General features: G+C 35.4%; 5 protein-coding genes across 5 annotated transcripts; 4 read left to right on the forward strand and 1 right to left on the reverse strand.

Annotated features, from left to right (window-relative positions):
• Nucleotides 1-253: 253 nt before the first annotated feature.
• PHYBLDRAFT_110566 (hypothetical protein) lies at nt 254-1,338 on the forward strand (the record flags this gene model as incomplete). Its single annotated transcript, XM_018428172.1, has 4 exons — nt 254-453; nt 528-892; nt 1,002-1,073; nt 1,214-1,338. The coding sequence occupies 4 exons, from the start codon at nt 254-256 to the stop codon at nt 1,336-1,338; spliced, it is 762 nt and encodes a 253-aa protein (XP_018294083.1).
• A 2,371-nt stretch (nt 1,339-3,709) lies between these two features.
• Nucleotides 3,710-5,059, forward strand: PHYBLDRAFT_166020 (hypothetical protein; the record flags this gene model as incomplete). The annotated part of the gene is made up of 5 exons (XM_018435353.1): nt 3,710-3,760; nt 3,818-3,866; nt 3,949-4,026; nt 4,141-4,161; nt 4,311-5,059. The coding sequence occupies 5 exons, from the start codon at nt 3,710-3,712 to the stop codon at nt 5,057-5,059; spliced, it is 948 nt and encodes a 315-aa protein (XP_018294084.1).
• A 450-nt stretch (nt 5,060-5,509) lies between these two features.
• PHYBLDRAFT_59579 (hypothetical protein) lies at nt 5,510-6,728 on the forward strand (the record flags this gene model as incomplete). The annotated part of the gene is made up of 4 exons (XM_018440522.1): nt 5,510-5,589; nt 5,876-5,939; nt 6,099-6,303; nt 6,382-6,728. 4 exons carry the CDS (start codon nt 5,510-5,512, stop codon nt 6,726-6,728), a joined length of 696 nt encoding a protein of 231 aa, XP_018294085.1.
• A 439-nt stretch (nt 6,729-7,167) lies between these two features.
• PHYBLDRAFT_59580 (hypothetical protein) lies at nt 7,168-9,136 on the forward strand (the record flags this gene model as incomplete). The annotated part of the gene is made up of 2 exons (XM_018440523.1): nt 7,168-7,257; nt 7,715-9,136. The coding sequence occupies 2 exons, from the start codon at nt 7,168-7,170 to the stop codon at nt 9,134-9,136; spliced, it is 1,512 nt and encodes a 503-aa protein (XP_018294086.1).
• A 1,626-nt stretch (nt 9,137-10,762) lies between these two features.
• PHYBLDRAFT_143033 (hypothetical protein) lies at nt 10,763-11,263 on the reverse strand (the record flags this gene model as incomplete). The annotated part of the gene is made up of 1 exon (XM_018430919.1): nt 10,763-11,263. The coding sequence occupies one exon, from the start codon at nt 11,261-11,263 to the stop codon at nt 10,763-10,765; it is 501 nt and encodes a 166-aa protein (XP_018294087.1).
• Nucleotides 11,264-12,775: the final 1,512 nt, after the last annotated feature.

The following is a 12,775-nucleotide window of genomic DNA, read 5'->3' on the forward strand; positions in this document are numbered from 1 at the left end:
AGCTTCCACAGCTACAGCCACACCTCATTTAGATACATCAGAGGAACAAGTCCTGGATATTATTCCTGGCAAACCAGAACACATCATACTTGAAGAGACTGATGAAGAGTTACCAGGAACAAATACACCTGATTCAAACTCAATCATCCAATCCGATATTTCAATTCATGAAGAGGAATTTAGAAGAGAGCAAGAACACAAAAGAGAGGAGGAGGAGGGGGAGGGGGAGAGTAAAGATAAAGATAAGAGGGATATGGAAGAAGAGGAAGAGGAAGACGACGAGGATGAGGATGAGGCGGAGGAAGAAGTGGAGAGGCAAACTATTCGATCGGAGAGAACGTTGACTGAACCTGCACCGAGAACACTCCATGTTTGGGAGGCTGATCGACAGGCCTTGGAATGTAGACGATGTGCACGAAGGTTCAACTTTCTTGTCCGCCGTCACCACTGTCGGTAAGAGAGGAATGATGACGTGCGTCCCAGCAAGTACTGATAGATAAGGTGACATTGCTTCCATGCCTCTTTAGACGGTGTGGGCTGGTGGTGTGTGATAGGTGCAGTGGTCACAGGATCCGTCTACCCTTTGAACATATTATCCAGGATCCAGTCACTGATCCTTCTCATCAAGCTCTTATTGCAATGTATCCGCAGCGAGTCTGTGACGCCTGTGTACGACCGATAGCAAAAAATATCATTCCTCCTCTTTCCCGGTACGAACAATCTCCAGTCGTGGCCAGTCCAATGCAGCGATCAAAGAGTGCGCAAAGTCTTATGGCTGAGTGCCCAGTCTGTGGAGCAAACTTTATGGGTGTGAGGCAGAACGAGCAAGAACACCACCTCCAAAAGTGTCTCAACACCGGAAGTCCTCCTGTGCGCCTGGTGCGTTACGTTGGTAAGTTTTGGACTCGACTCAATGTTTAAAAGGATACTAGCTTTCTTTTTTAAGTTTATTCACAAACCATTTTCTTCTTCTTCTTCTTCTTCTTCTTATTTATATAAAGTGTATCAGCTATCTAGCAGTTCGACTCAGCTCGACGATGAGTGTCCAATTTGTTTTGAAGAATTTAAGACAGGTAAAGGATATAAAACCAAGATTACTCAGCCTCTTCTTTTATTCCTATTCAAGATTAGAGTAAAAAACAAGGGGGTCGCAGGTTATCTTTTTCTTTCATTATTTCATTTTTCTTTCTTTAAATTGACACTGAGTTTATAGGTGACAAGATCGCACGCATGATTTGTCTATGTTCGTATCACCAACATTGTTTGTCTGACTGGCTTGCAAGAGGAAAGGGGTGTCCAGTTCATTACGATGGGTCTTCCACAGCAATTCAAGACTAGTAGATTCCTTCTTTCTTTTCACAATTACTACTATTATTATTATTACTATCATTCATATCATTTTCACTCTTTCAGATAGTTCATCATTTTTCTTTTTCTCTTTCTCCCTCCTCTTCCACTTCCACTTCCACTTTTACAAACAGAACATTCAAACACATGGAATAATAAATCCTGTGGATCACATTCTCCAATTACATATTCCACATTTATTTGATCATCATAAAAGGCAATTGCGTATCATCTTGCTTTATATTTAAAGCAAAACAAAAAAGCAAAGCAAAGAATTTATTCTCATAATAGAAAATGCATGTATAGTCTATCTAAAAAACCAGTCTAGGCGATAACGATCACCATTATTCAAAATATCAAAAGAAAAGAAAAGAAAAGAAAAATAAGAGATATCTGATATATCACCCTCTTATCCTTGTCTTTGAATTGTGTTTTTCGTCAACTGCTATTACTATTAATATTAAATCACTATTTTATTTTAAACATATATAGGTTTATATAAAAAATTATTTCGCTCCTCTCGCCGAATGTTTGTAGACAATAATACGTATATAATTATTATAGTTCTGTATACACAAATACACACGTGTGTGCTTATTAGTGTGAGAAGCTCTTAGCTCTGCGCAGTAAATCACACCTTTCTCTTTTGAATGGATTACAACGGCTAGCTAGGCTTTATCTAAAGGTATGAATTACAACATAATGAAAGAAAATGATCATAAAACCTTATTATAAGATTATTTTAAGACTCGGCATATTTTAAGCCGAGAACATGAATCATTTGGACCATAATGATAGATAGACATGAAAAAACAAACCATACTAACCGTACACTGCCAGAGATAGCGAAACCAATAAAACTAAATATCCTTATTATTATTTTATATATTTTCATTTCAAACTAGCTATCCCCTGGTACCAGTCATTACTCTACATGACAAAAGAGAAGAGAGAGGGTGTGGATCTGCAGCAATAAATTTTCCCATCAAATAGCTATCACGCCCAAATAAGGCATTGCGGATATTTAAATATTCTCGAGATAATTTACTTTACGCCAAAATTGAATAGGTGCTTAACCCGTTTCCAAAACTTTTTTAGCTAAAATCGCTACAAGCACACTTAAATTGAGCCTGAATTTGAAAGTCAGGGTAATATGTAAATCTCCGAATTATCTTATATGAACGCGATAGCTATTTGATGGGAAAATTTATTGCTGCAGGTCCACACCCTCTCTCCTCTTTTGTCACTTTCCATATTTTTTTTTATCAACTTGTAAAGAAGAAAAGTCGTGTTATTTCAATTTAATAATTATATAAAAGAAGAAGTATATTACGTTTCAAAACAGTTAAGAGCCCCTCCTAAATTCTAGGTACTACACTTGATTTGTTCTTTCTTTTATATATTTTTGTAAAACTGTCAGGCCATTCAATCAAATAGAAATCCTTGCATATATCTATATCTATTATATTAGGGGGTTTCAACAGTCTTTTAAGCTTTTAAACTTAAGCTTAGAGTCTAAATTTCAAAATTTAATTGGCTGAAATTAACCTATAATCATTAGAGGATTTCAACAGTCATTCAATCTCTTAAACTTAAGCTTTTGAGTTTAAATTTGAGAAATGATTGGCTGGAATGAACCTATAATTAAAAAAAAAAGATTAAAACTCTCGAACAAAATCGTTCAAGAGTTTTAAACTTTTAATAGATCCTTGCTTAAATTTGATTTATTTATTTTTTGGAAATTTAATAAATCCTTGATGCAAATATTTTTGTCTCTTTCAATACTACTTTAAGCTTATATCCTATTACCACTATGCCTAATAGAACTGAAAAAACAAGCATTTAGAGTACTCAAAAACACCAACTCTTACGTATTATTGATTACTTCTTTAAAACTCAAAGCTTAACTTTAAAAGCTTAAAGGACTGTTGAAAACCCTTATTATATTAATTATTAATAGATAGAAATATTGAAGAAAGCCCTATAGGAACTTCCTGATTGTGAACAAAATGTATTGAATAAAATAGTAAATTTTATGTGTATCTCTCAATCTTTTCTTACCTTTATTTTTTATCTTTTATTTTTGTGAAAGGGTTTTGTATGTATCTTGTCGCGTTAGAAACACTTTCTTTTTTTCTATTTATCTAATTGTTTCAGTTTGATTTGACAAGATATTCTTTTAGAGAAGCATAATAAAATATATATATTAAAGATTTTTTTCTTTCATTCATTCATTCTCTACCTGTCCACAAGGTTTTGTTTTACTCGACTGTTGGTAAGCACTTCCTAGTGCAAGTCACATTCAGTTCATATGTTTCTTTCTTGTACATCAGCGAACACAATCCTAAATCATCAAAACGTAATGAAAACCCTTTCCGAAGAACTTCCATTAAAGGGATGGGACAAGTTAATGGTAAGGAATTTGGATCTAATGTGAGTAGAATCTCCAGTCTAAGTAATGATTCTGTAGACTGAAGTACACGAGTACTGCGTGTCCAAGGGATATACACCTAAAGATAGTAAATGATTAATGATCACAATTCGATGCTTGTTTTGCATCTAATCAACTTTCTTCTCCTACTCCTCCTTATTTCACACAAGAAAAATATGAGGCAATTCGTGTTGTCAAGGCCATCAAGAGCTCGTTTTCCCCGCATGCGTTGGATACCGGTCTAAAAGGTAATACTGGTTTGTATGCCTAACCATGATCGGATATTACGACTACTACTACTACTACTACTACTACTACTACTCTTATCAATATCAGTTGATATTAATAAATTATGTTTTTAGAATATGTTACAACATTGTACAGTAAGTAGATAAATAAATGCCAAAATACCTCTTAATGTTTCATTCAGTGAGATAAACCCTGCTATCCCTTCTCACTTAAGACTTTAATTAATATTGACCAATCATATATATATATATGTATGTGTGTATGTGTATTTGGAATAAAATAGCTCCAGCTGATAAGCGCAAATTTGCTGATATGTTTAAAAGTATTAAAGAAGACATTGCAAAGGAAGCTCGTATTGCTGCAGTGAAATTGAAGGAGGAGAAGAAAAAGGCGTTTATAGAACAGACTAGAACTAAGGATGCTAAGGAACTACTCGATCGAGAATATGAAAAGGCATACAATGAATTAATCAAAGCAAATGAAATTCCAGGCAGTGAAAAAGACCCAAAGTCACACCCAAAACCACACCGAGAGATACACACAAAGACACAAATAGAGACACACCCAAACCCACCCAAAGAAGCGCCCAAAAAGGCATCCAAAAGGGCATCCAAAAAAGCATCTAAAAAGGCATCTAAAAAGACATCTAAAAAGGCATGCCAAAAGTGCGATGTTTCCCAAGCTGTAAAATCTCTAGTCGTTGGTACCCAGACAACTCCCCAAAGGCCTGTATTATCTCTCATCAACAATCATTTAAAAAAAAATGAAAGTGTACCAATATCTTCCCAGACTTCTTCCGTGGAGCCCCCAAGAAAATACTCTCCAGTCGGCTTCGCTGAGGCGGCAAAAGAAGCTAGTAGGTTTAGGTCAGACAATCCTGACAACCTTGAAAAATATGATGACTATTTCTCAGGCAGAAAAGGCGAGGCAAATGTCAAATATGCCAAAAATCACAAGTATTCCCCACATGACCAGCATGACAGGCGCGGAAAGATCGTCAAACCCAAATGTTACAAAAAATGCCAAATGTAAAAATTGTGAAAAGGGTGGCAAACAGGACAAAAAGGATAAGCAGAAAAACTAGGATAACCAAGACAACCAAGACAACTAAGACAACCAGGATAGCCAGCAAAATATGGATTGTGGTAAATCAATTTTATCTTGTCAACTTTAACAAAAAAGATAAAAAAAAATAGGACCATCTCTTTTTTCGTAAAATAAAATTAATTGAGTTGCTGGGGGTAACCACTTCTAACTAAAATGTTAAATTTGAGATAAAAGTAACTTTTGGAGATGGTCTAATTTTTCGTGATCCAAATATAAATAGCAGTAGTAGTTCTGAGGGAACCTGGTCAAATTTTGATACAACCAATTTCTCTTAATTAACAAACCCTTCACAAGTTCTCACGAATCTTCGTTCCTCAATTTCAAATCTTTCTTCTAAAAACAATCAAAAACTTCCTAAACTTTAACCCCCACAACATGGGTAATCATGACAATGTTGACATATTTGACAAAATCGACTGGCGCGTTAACCGTGTCGATAATGAAATGGAATATAAGTACAGTAAAAATAAAAAGGTGGCGAATCACAAGACGAAAATCTGTTGGAGCAGTGCAAAAAAAATGCCGCCTTAATAACTAAAAGCCCGTGTACCAGTCTGTACCCATTATGATCTCTGTCCCCGTTTCGCCATCAGAATCTACAGACTCTGATATATCAATGTTACTTTGTTTCAGCAAGAGTATATGCAAGAAAATGTCAAATTGCAATGTATTGGGCTGTAAATATATACATACCTCCATAAACACCTTTAACAACCTGCATCAATGTAATTATGGTAATAGTTGCAAACGGTTAGCATGTCCTTATTTGCATGACTATACTATTCCTCCTCTTTACGATCAAAAGGTAAAGTCTGTTTGTCTTTTTTTTTTTAAAAAAAATAATAATCTTTGGGTGGCCAAATAATACAAATCACACACACAAAATTTATGCAATGCAATACCAAAAAAAAGGAGGGGGAAAGGTCTAGTTGATGTATATGTGCTAACTTACATGTGCTCAAAGTGCAAGTATGTTGGAAGTTGTACTCAACCTGGATATCGCTGTCGTTATACGCTGCAAAAACAACCCTCTGATTTTGTCAGCAAAATTCTTATTACGAAGGATAATAAGGGCAAAGAAGCCGACGAAATACCTGCTACAGAAAAAGAGGCATACACTACAGAGAAGGAAATATTCGTTGTAAAGAAAAATAGATATACAGAGAAAAGTAAATCAACCTTAGAAGAGAAAACGTCAACTTTATCAAAGGACATATCTACCGTAAATAAATATATGCGCATTGTAGATGAAAGAAACCCCACTGGAGAAGAAGCTATATACGTTAGGGATAAAACTTTGTGCACTAAGGATATATTAGTATCAACTGTAGAGAAATCTGGATCTCCCATAGAAAAGGCTGAATCTACTGAGGAGAAAACTTTGTCAATTTCAGGAAGGGTTGAACATACTGGAAAGAGAGTCAAAGTCATTACACAGGATACGGAACCTGCTAGAAAGAAAATCAAAGCTATTGCACAAAAGACTAAACATATTTTAAAGGAACCCAGATCCACTGTAAAGAAGACTAGGCTTACTAGAAAAACAGCCAAATCCATTACAGAGGTGTCTAATTTTACTGGGAGATCTAGTTAAACTCCACTGCAAAAAAATGTTACATGACGAATTTAGCTCATACGTTGTGAGCAGTAAACCCAATATGTGACGAAATCATGGTATAGCGTATCCTACATGTATATAAATGAATAAAGAAGAAGAGGAAGAAAAGGTTAAGTACATGTTTTTCTTTCTAATAAATTATTTTGACATATCTCTATATATTCTTAATTATAAAATTCCAAGAATGTAGTCAAATTAAATAATGTATATAATGAAATCTTCAAATAAAACTGTGGAACAAATGAATGATATTTATTTCTGTGACGGACCCTTTTTATTGAATTACATGAGTACAAAAATAAATATAAAAATAAAAGGTCTATATGTATGCACAAAGACACACTCACACACAATCATGTACATGTATGTATAAATATGTGCGTATTTTCTTTATTTTTCTTTGAAAAGGCAAATAATGATACAAGTTGAAGACTCGAACCAATTGCTCTTGCTAGTTAAAAGAAAAGAACTGGCAAGTCAGTCAGTCTTCAAGGTAGTCTTGAAAGTGAGACTACTTGTTATTTTGGTTTTCACTCCCCCCTTTATTCATTTATTTATTTTCAAGACCGCAAACTGAGAAAAGTATTGGATAATTTATATTGAGATTACAAACCAATTTATGCAAGATACAAGTTTGCCTTGGTTTGATACGGAATAAATAAACCGGGGGTACAAAGTGGGAGAAGGAAGAAAGCAAACCAAGAAAAGGACAAAGGAATATGAAGATGAAGAAAAAGGACACAAATGGGAATTGTCCTTAAAACACAACTGTTTCGACATCTATGGCAAGCAATCAATAACCTAATCATTTGATATTAATCACGAGTCTTTCTTTTCTCTCTTTCTCTCTTTCTCTCTCTTTCTCTCTCTTTTCCTCTTTCTTTCCTCTCTTCCTTCTTCTTCTCCTTCTCCTTATTACTTCTCTTTCTTGATTCCTAAATTCTTTCACGGTGACGATGCAGCTACAAACTTGGCCAAAAAAAGACAGCACCAAAGAGTCTCGCTTATTACAGCTGCCTAACGAAATATTAGAAGATATCTTGCATAGAACCGCAAAAATCGAAAGAGATGACGGCTGCCAATTTCTGGGCTGGCAGTATCCAGAGTATCGATACAGTGACCTCAAATCAGTTGCCCTTGCCTGCAGAAGATTATTTATCCTCTGTGCGCCTTACCTCTGGAGAGATAAAGAATTCATATTGCCTCGAGAAGATGATGAAAAGAGCGACTCTGTTCCTGTCCAGATCGCAACCGACATTTTATCTCAACCTGCCCTTTTTCTGCCACGCCAACTCGGGTCTTATGTACGGTCCCTCAGTCGAGATCTAACCAATGCAGCGAATTATGACTTGGCTAACTCTAGCTTGATGGCTCGGCTTGTCTGCAATTTACGGGCTCTCCGGATTGACTTTCACTCCAAATTTCGACTGGAGCACTATGGTATCAAGTTCTTTGCACAACATTGCCCCCATCTATCCGAGCTTTATCTTGAACATTGTCGAGATACATATGACGATTTCAACTCGCTTTTAGAATACCCACGGCCGCTCGTCTCTCTAACCTTACTAAGCTGTACCATAAAACAAACAACCCTACAGAAAATTATCGAACTCTCAAAACATTCTCTCGACAGTCTGTTGCTCCAAAGAGTTCGGCTAGAACCCGAATTGATCGACTATCACACCCAAAGTCCTCCCGCAGTCACAACAATCCCCACATCCGTCTATCTCCATCTCTTTTCATTCCTTCATCTAACCCGGCTTGCTCTGTCTGACTCATTGTCTCATTCTGTTCTCGAACAGATTGTACAGGGATCTCCCCGATTAGAGAAACTTGCAATCATCATTCACGAAACTAGCCCCATTTTAGTCACACGATGCATCGTTCTTTTAGTCCAACTCGATCGACTCGTCATTCTCTCACTCGCCTTTCGCCGTATCCATCCACTCTCGGTAGTCTACGAAAGGATTGCATGTTTTGCACCTGCAAACGTCTGGACCTATTTTGCGTCAAATCTGCCTAACCTTCACCTCATCCACATATCTGCATCTAAGCTCCTGCTTCACGCAGACTTCTTTGCAAGTATTTTGGATGGAAGTCGGTGTCGGATACCTCACATTATGCTTCACCACATTGCTTGGGTCAGTGGCACTAGTCAGCAGCTGACATCTTTACCAGATGATGAAGCTCTTTTGAATGAATATCGACGAAATGTGGCTAGTGCACAAGATAATATTGAGGCATGGCAACAAGAGCCTATTTGGCAGGATGCATGTGGATCATTTTTGACATGGGAACAGGCGAGTGCAAAGGGATTTCGTTGTTTCAACGAGTCAGATAGAGTGTGTTTTGTCCAAGGCTTTGAAAGTTGGACAAAGCATTAGAAGCTTAAATGTATAAATATGCATATATGCACAAGTAGTGTGTTTGTATACATACATGCATACATACATACATATATATATATATATATATCTGTTTTTGGTTTGTTTGTTTTTGCTTTTTGTTTTGTCATTGTGCACTGTATACATGTATTATTATCACTATTATTATTACTATTTTTTGAAGAAAAGGTAAAGAAGTTGAAGATGAAGAGATGAAACCCTAACCATTACTATTTATTATATTTTCCATCAACTACAACAACCAAAGAAATGGATCAATATTTATGTAAAGAGATATATGAAAATATTTTGGTATTTTCACATCCCTATTGCCCCTATTTAAAAAAAAAAAGACCCCGGATCTTTTTTCTTCTTATTTTTCTTTAGGCAGTAATACAGAACAACAACAAAAGGAATACATTTAATGTTAAATGGTTTAATATGCCAAGTTACACAGTCTTGTAAAGATTATTCTTATTCTTATTTGTTAAAAAGAAGACAAAAGAATCGAAGACCCAAATTGGTGAATTAAGGAAAAGAAGGAGTTGGAAGAGGTAAAGGGAAAGGGTAAAAAAGAAAGAAAGAGGGAGAGATTGAAGGGAGAGGAATGGAGTATCATACAGTGCTTCTGCTTGAGATTGAGACAAATAATGATTATTTTTTGGTAGAATATTCTACCTGTAAAAATCTAAATTTCTGTATAAAGAAAACCTTGTTCGATACGGCGACATAACTTGTAGATAATAGGCTATTAGTCTCAAAAGAACAGAGGTAGTCTATGACAGTTATTTAAAGTCACTTCTGCAATCTGATATATATATATATAACATTCACATCTCTATTACACACCATCTCGCAACTTTGGCAAGCAAAGATGCTTGTGAAAGCGATCAAAACATTTGTAAGCTTGTTTTGATTACAAAGGCGGCAAATTTTTAAGACAAAAAACTAAGGCATTGTTCGCCAAGTCTTGCAAAGTTGTTAAGTTTACTAGGTTTATCTTGTGATTCTGAAATTCCCAAAATCTGCCACAAGAAGGTCTTCACCCTTTTATCTTTTCTTTAATTTTCTGTACAGAACACACAGGCAACTCCTTAATGATGACCTTTAATTTTGAAAGCATCTTTACCTTTCATTCTTGTACCGAAAGCAATGATAGGAAAATTAGAGGGGTCATGGTCAATTTTTTTTGGTCGTCATTAACTAATATGCTTACCATTTATTCCCGAGCTCGCTATATACACAGATAAAGTTGGAGGCATTTTTCGACAGTATTTTAATTGTTGAAGGTCAATATCTGCTTTAAATACAAGAAGATGTAGTTTAAATAACCCAAGCAGAAAGTAATATAGGCGGCTTGTCTTGTGGGAATATTTAAAGAGGGTGTATTATAGACCCTTTTGATTCATTATTTGTTTCCTGTGTTGATATTCTAATCGACCCAATCATTGTGTTGCATTCCTTTTGTGAGCATCTTTTAATTTCGTGTGGCTGTGCTGTGCGGTGTAGTGCTATGCTGTGTAGTGCTATGCTATGTAGTGCTATGTAGTGTTGTGTAGTGCTGTGCAGTGCTATGTAGTGCTATGTAGTGCTGTGTAGTGCTGTGTAGTGCTGTGCTATGTAGTGCTATGTAGTGTTGTGTAGTGCTGTGCAGTGATGTGCTATGTAGTGCTGTGTAGTGCTGTGTAGTGCTGTGCTATGTAGTGCTGTGCTATGTAGTGCTGTGTAGTGCTGTGTAGTGCTGTGTAGTGCTGTGTAGTGCTGTGTAGTGCTGTGTAGTGCTGTGTAGTGCTGTGTAGTGCTGTGTAGTGCTGTGTAGTGCTTTGTTGTGTTGTGTTGTGTTGTGCCATGAATAATGAACATGTTTGGAAAATAATTGACATTTTGTTCTGGTAAATTCTTGACAATGCCAGGCTGAATAAATTTGGCAGCGATCATGCCCACTTTCCTTTGGTTGTCTTTTAACAGTCTAAAAGGTAGGTTCGTCAACGGATAGCGAGTTTTTGTCAAATGTATTTGGAACCCCTCTTTAATTGTCATTCTCTGCCAGATGCTTTGTATTTTTTTGTCTTGTTCTGGGACATATGACCCCAAATACCCCTCTTGTGGAACTCCATTCAGAGACATCAAGTAGTAATCCTAATAGAATGATATAATCACTGATATGTTTGTGGCTCGCGGTTTTTTTTTGCTGATACGGACTGTAGTATTGTGGCTTAAGATTATTTTCTAGGATTATTTTGCTCGATATTTGAGTTAGTGTATATGGGTGAGTTTATTGGTTTCTATCATTGCTCTCCTCCACTCTCCCTTTCTTGATTGCTCGCAATAAGGTCGGGTTTAAATAGCTTTTTATTATTTCCGGGGTACTTACATAACATTCATATCGAATCCTTACTCTTTTCATTTTGACTTTCAAAGCTAACTTTTGTTTACTATTACAAGACACTTTAAACACTAATATTCTTTGTACAAATTGTAAGCTTATAACAAAAAAAAAGGTACATTTTGCTTAAGAAGGTGGAAAAGAAAGTTATATTAATGACTGTGGAAGCAAAGGTTTCAGCAACAATAATAAATATAATAATAGGATATAAAGGCTAATAATAAAATGCATCATGTTGAATGTACCTTCAACTTTTTGAATATTTTTTCTTTAAAAAAATTGAACCAATTATTAATTGTTATTATTTTCTGGAAAATTGCACAAAATTATAATTTAATATTACACTTTTTGCTTTTTGTTTCAAAAGTGTATATATCATTAAAGAAAACTATAGTCACTAAGAGACAATGAGGCATTTTTATAAAAGGGGTTAGGATCGATCAAGAAGGATATTTATATGAAAACAGACCGTCAAAAAATAGCCCATTTTCATTACTCATATATTTTCTGCTTTTTTTCTTGACTTTTTGGAAAGAGAAAACGGTTGTTTAAAAGATTAAACCAAGTAAAACAAATAGATTCATTCCTTGTATGAAATTTGGCTCGTGCAGACATTAGGTTGTCTATAGATAATTAATTATTAAGCACTATTGCCATGTCTTTCTTTTTCTTTGTACTCGTATACCTTTTATTTATATATTATTGCAGGTTTTTTTTTGGGTACCTATGTAAGAAAGTCTTGACTATTTGACTCGCACTACTACTAACATTAATATGGATTTGTTTTAATTTCTTAAGTCCAAAAGATGGTTGGGATGACAAAAAGGCTTTTTAGTGTGTACGTGTGTATGCATACAGTCTGATGAATAAGGAGAGACGGGGGGGTAGTGACGCTGTTCTTGGCAAGAATGAAAGGAATTCTTCTAGGATTGTTTGTATATCACAACAATTTATTTGTTTTTATTCGATAGTCTACGGAATTTAAGCTGTCATTCTGTGGAACAAGCTGGATGCATAATAGTAAAAGAAAAGAGACATCCTTGTCACAATGATATCTCTCTTTTGACACACTATTCTTCTTTGTGGTTATATTTTACATCTCCTGTGTTTGTCAATTAGTGTGGTTTTTATTTTTATTCTTATTTCTCCAATGGGGGTTTCAACTTCTTTCTTGATTCTGAAATCCAGTGGTTAATATTTGATATTAAATAAATAAAAATATAAGAGAGGGCGTTTCTCTTCAAGAATAAACA

Source organism: Phycomyces blakesleeanus (genome assembly GCF_001638985.1).
Source record: "Phycomyces blakesleeanus NRRL 1555(-) unplaced genomic scaffold PHYBLscaffold_6, whole genome shotgun sequence".
Classification (NCBI taxonomy): domain Eukaryota; kingdom Fungi; phylum Mucoromycota; class Mucoromycetes; order Mucorales; family Phycomycetaceae; genus Phycomyces; species Phycomyces blakesleeanus.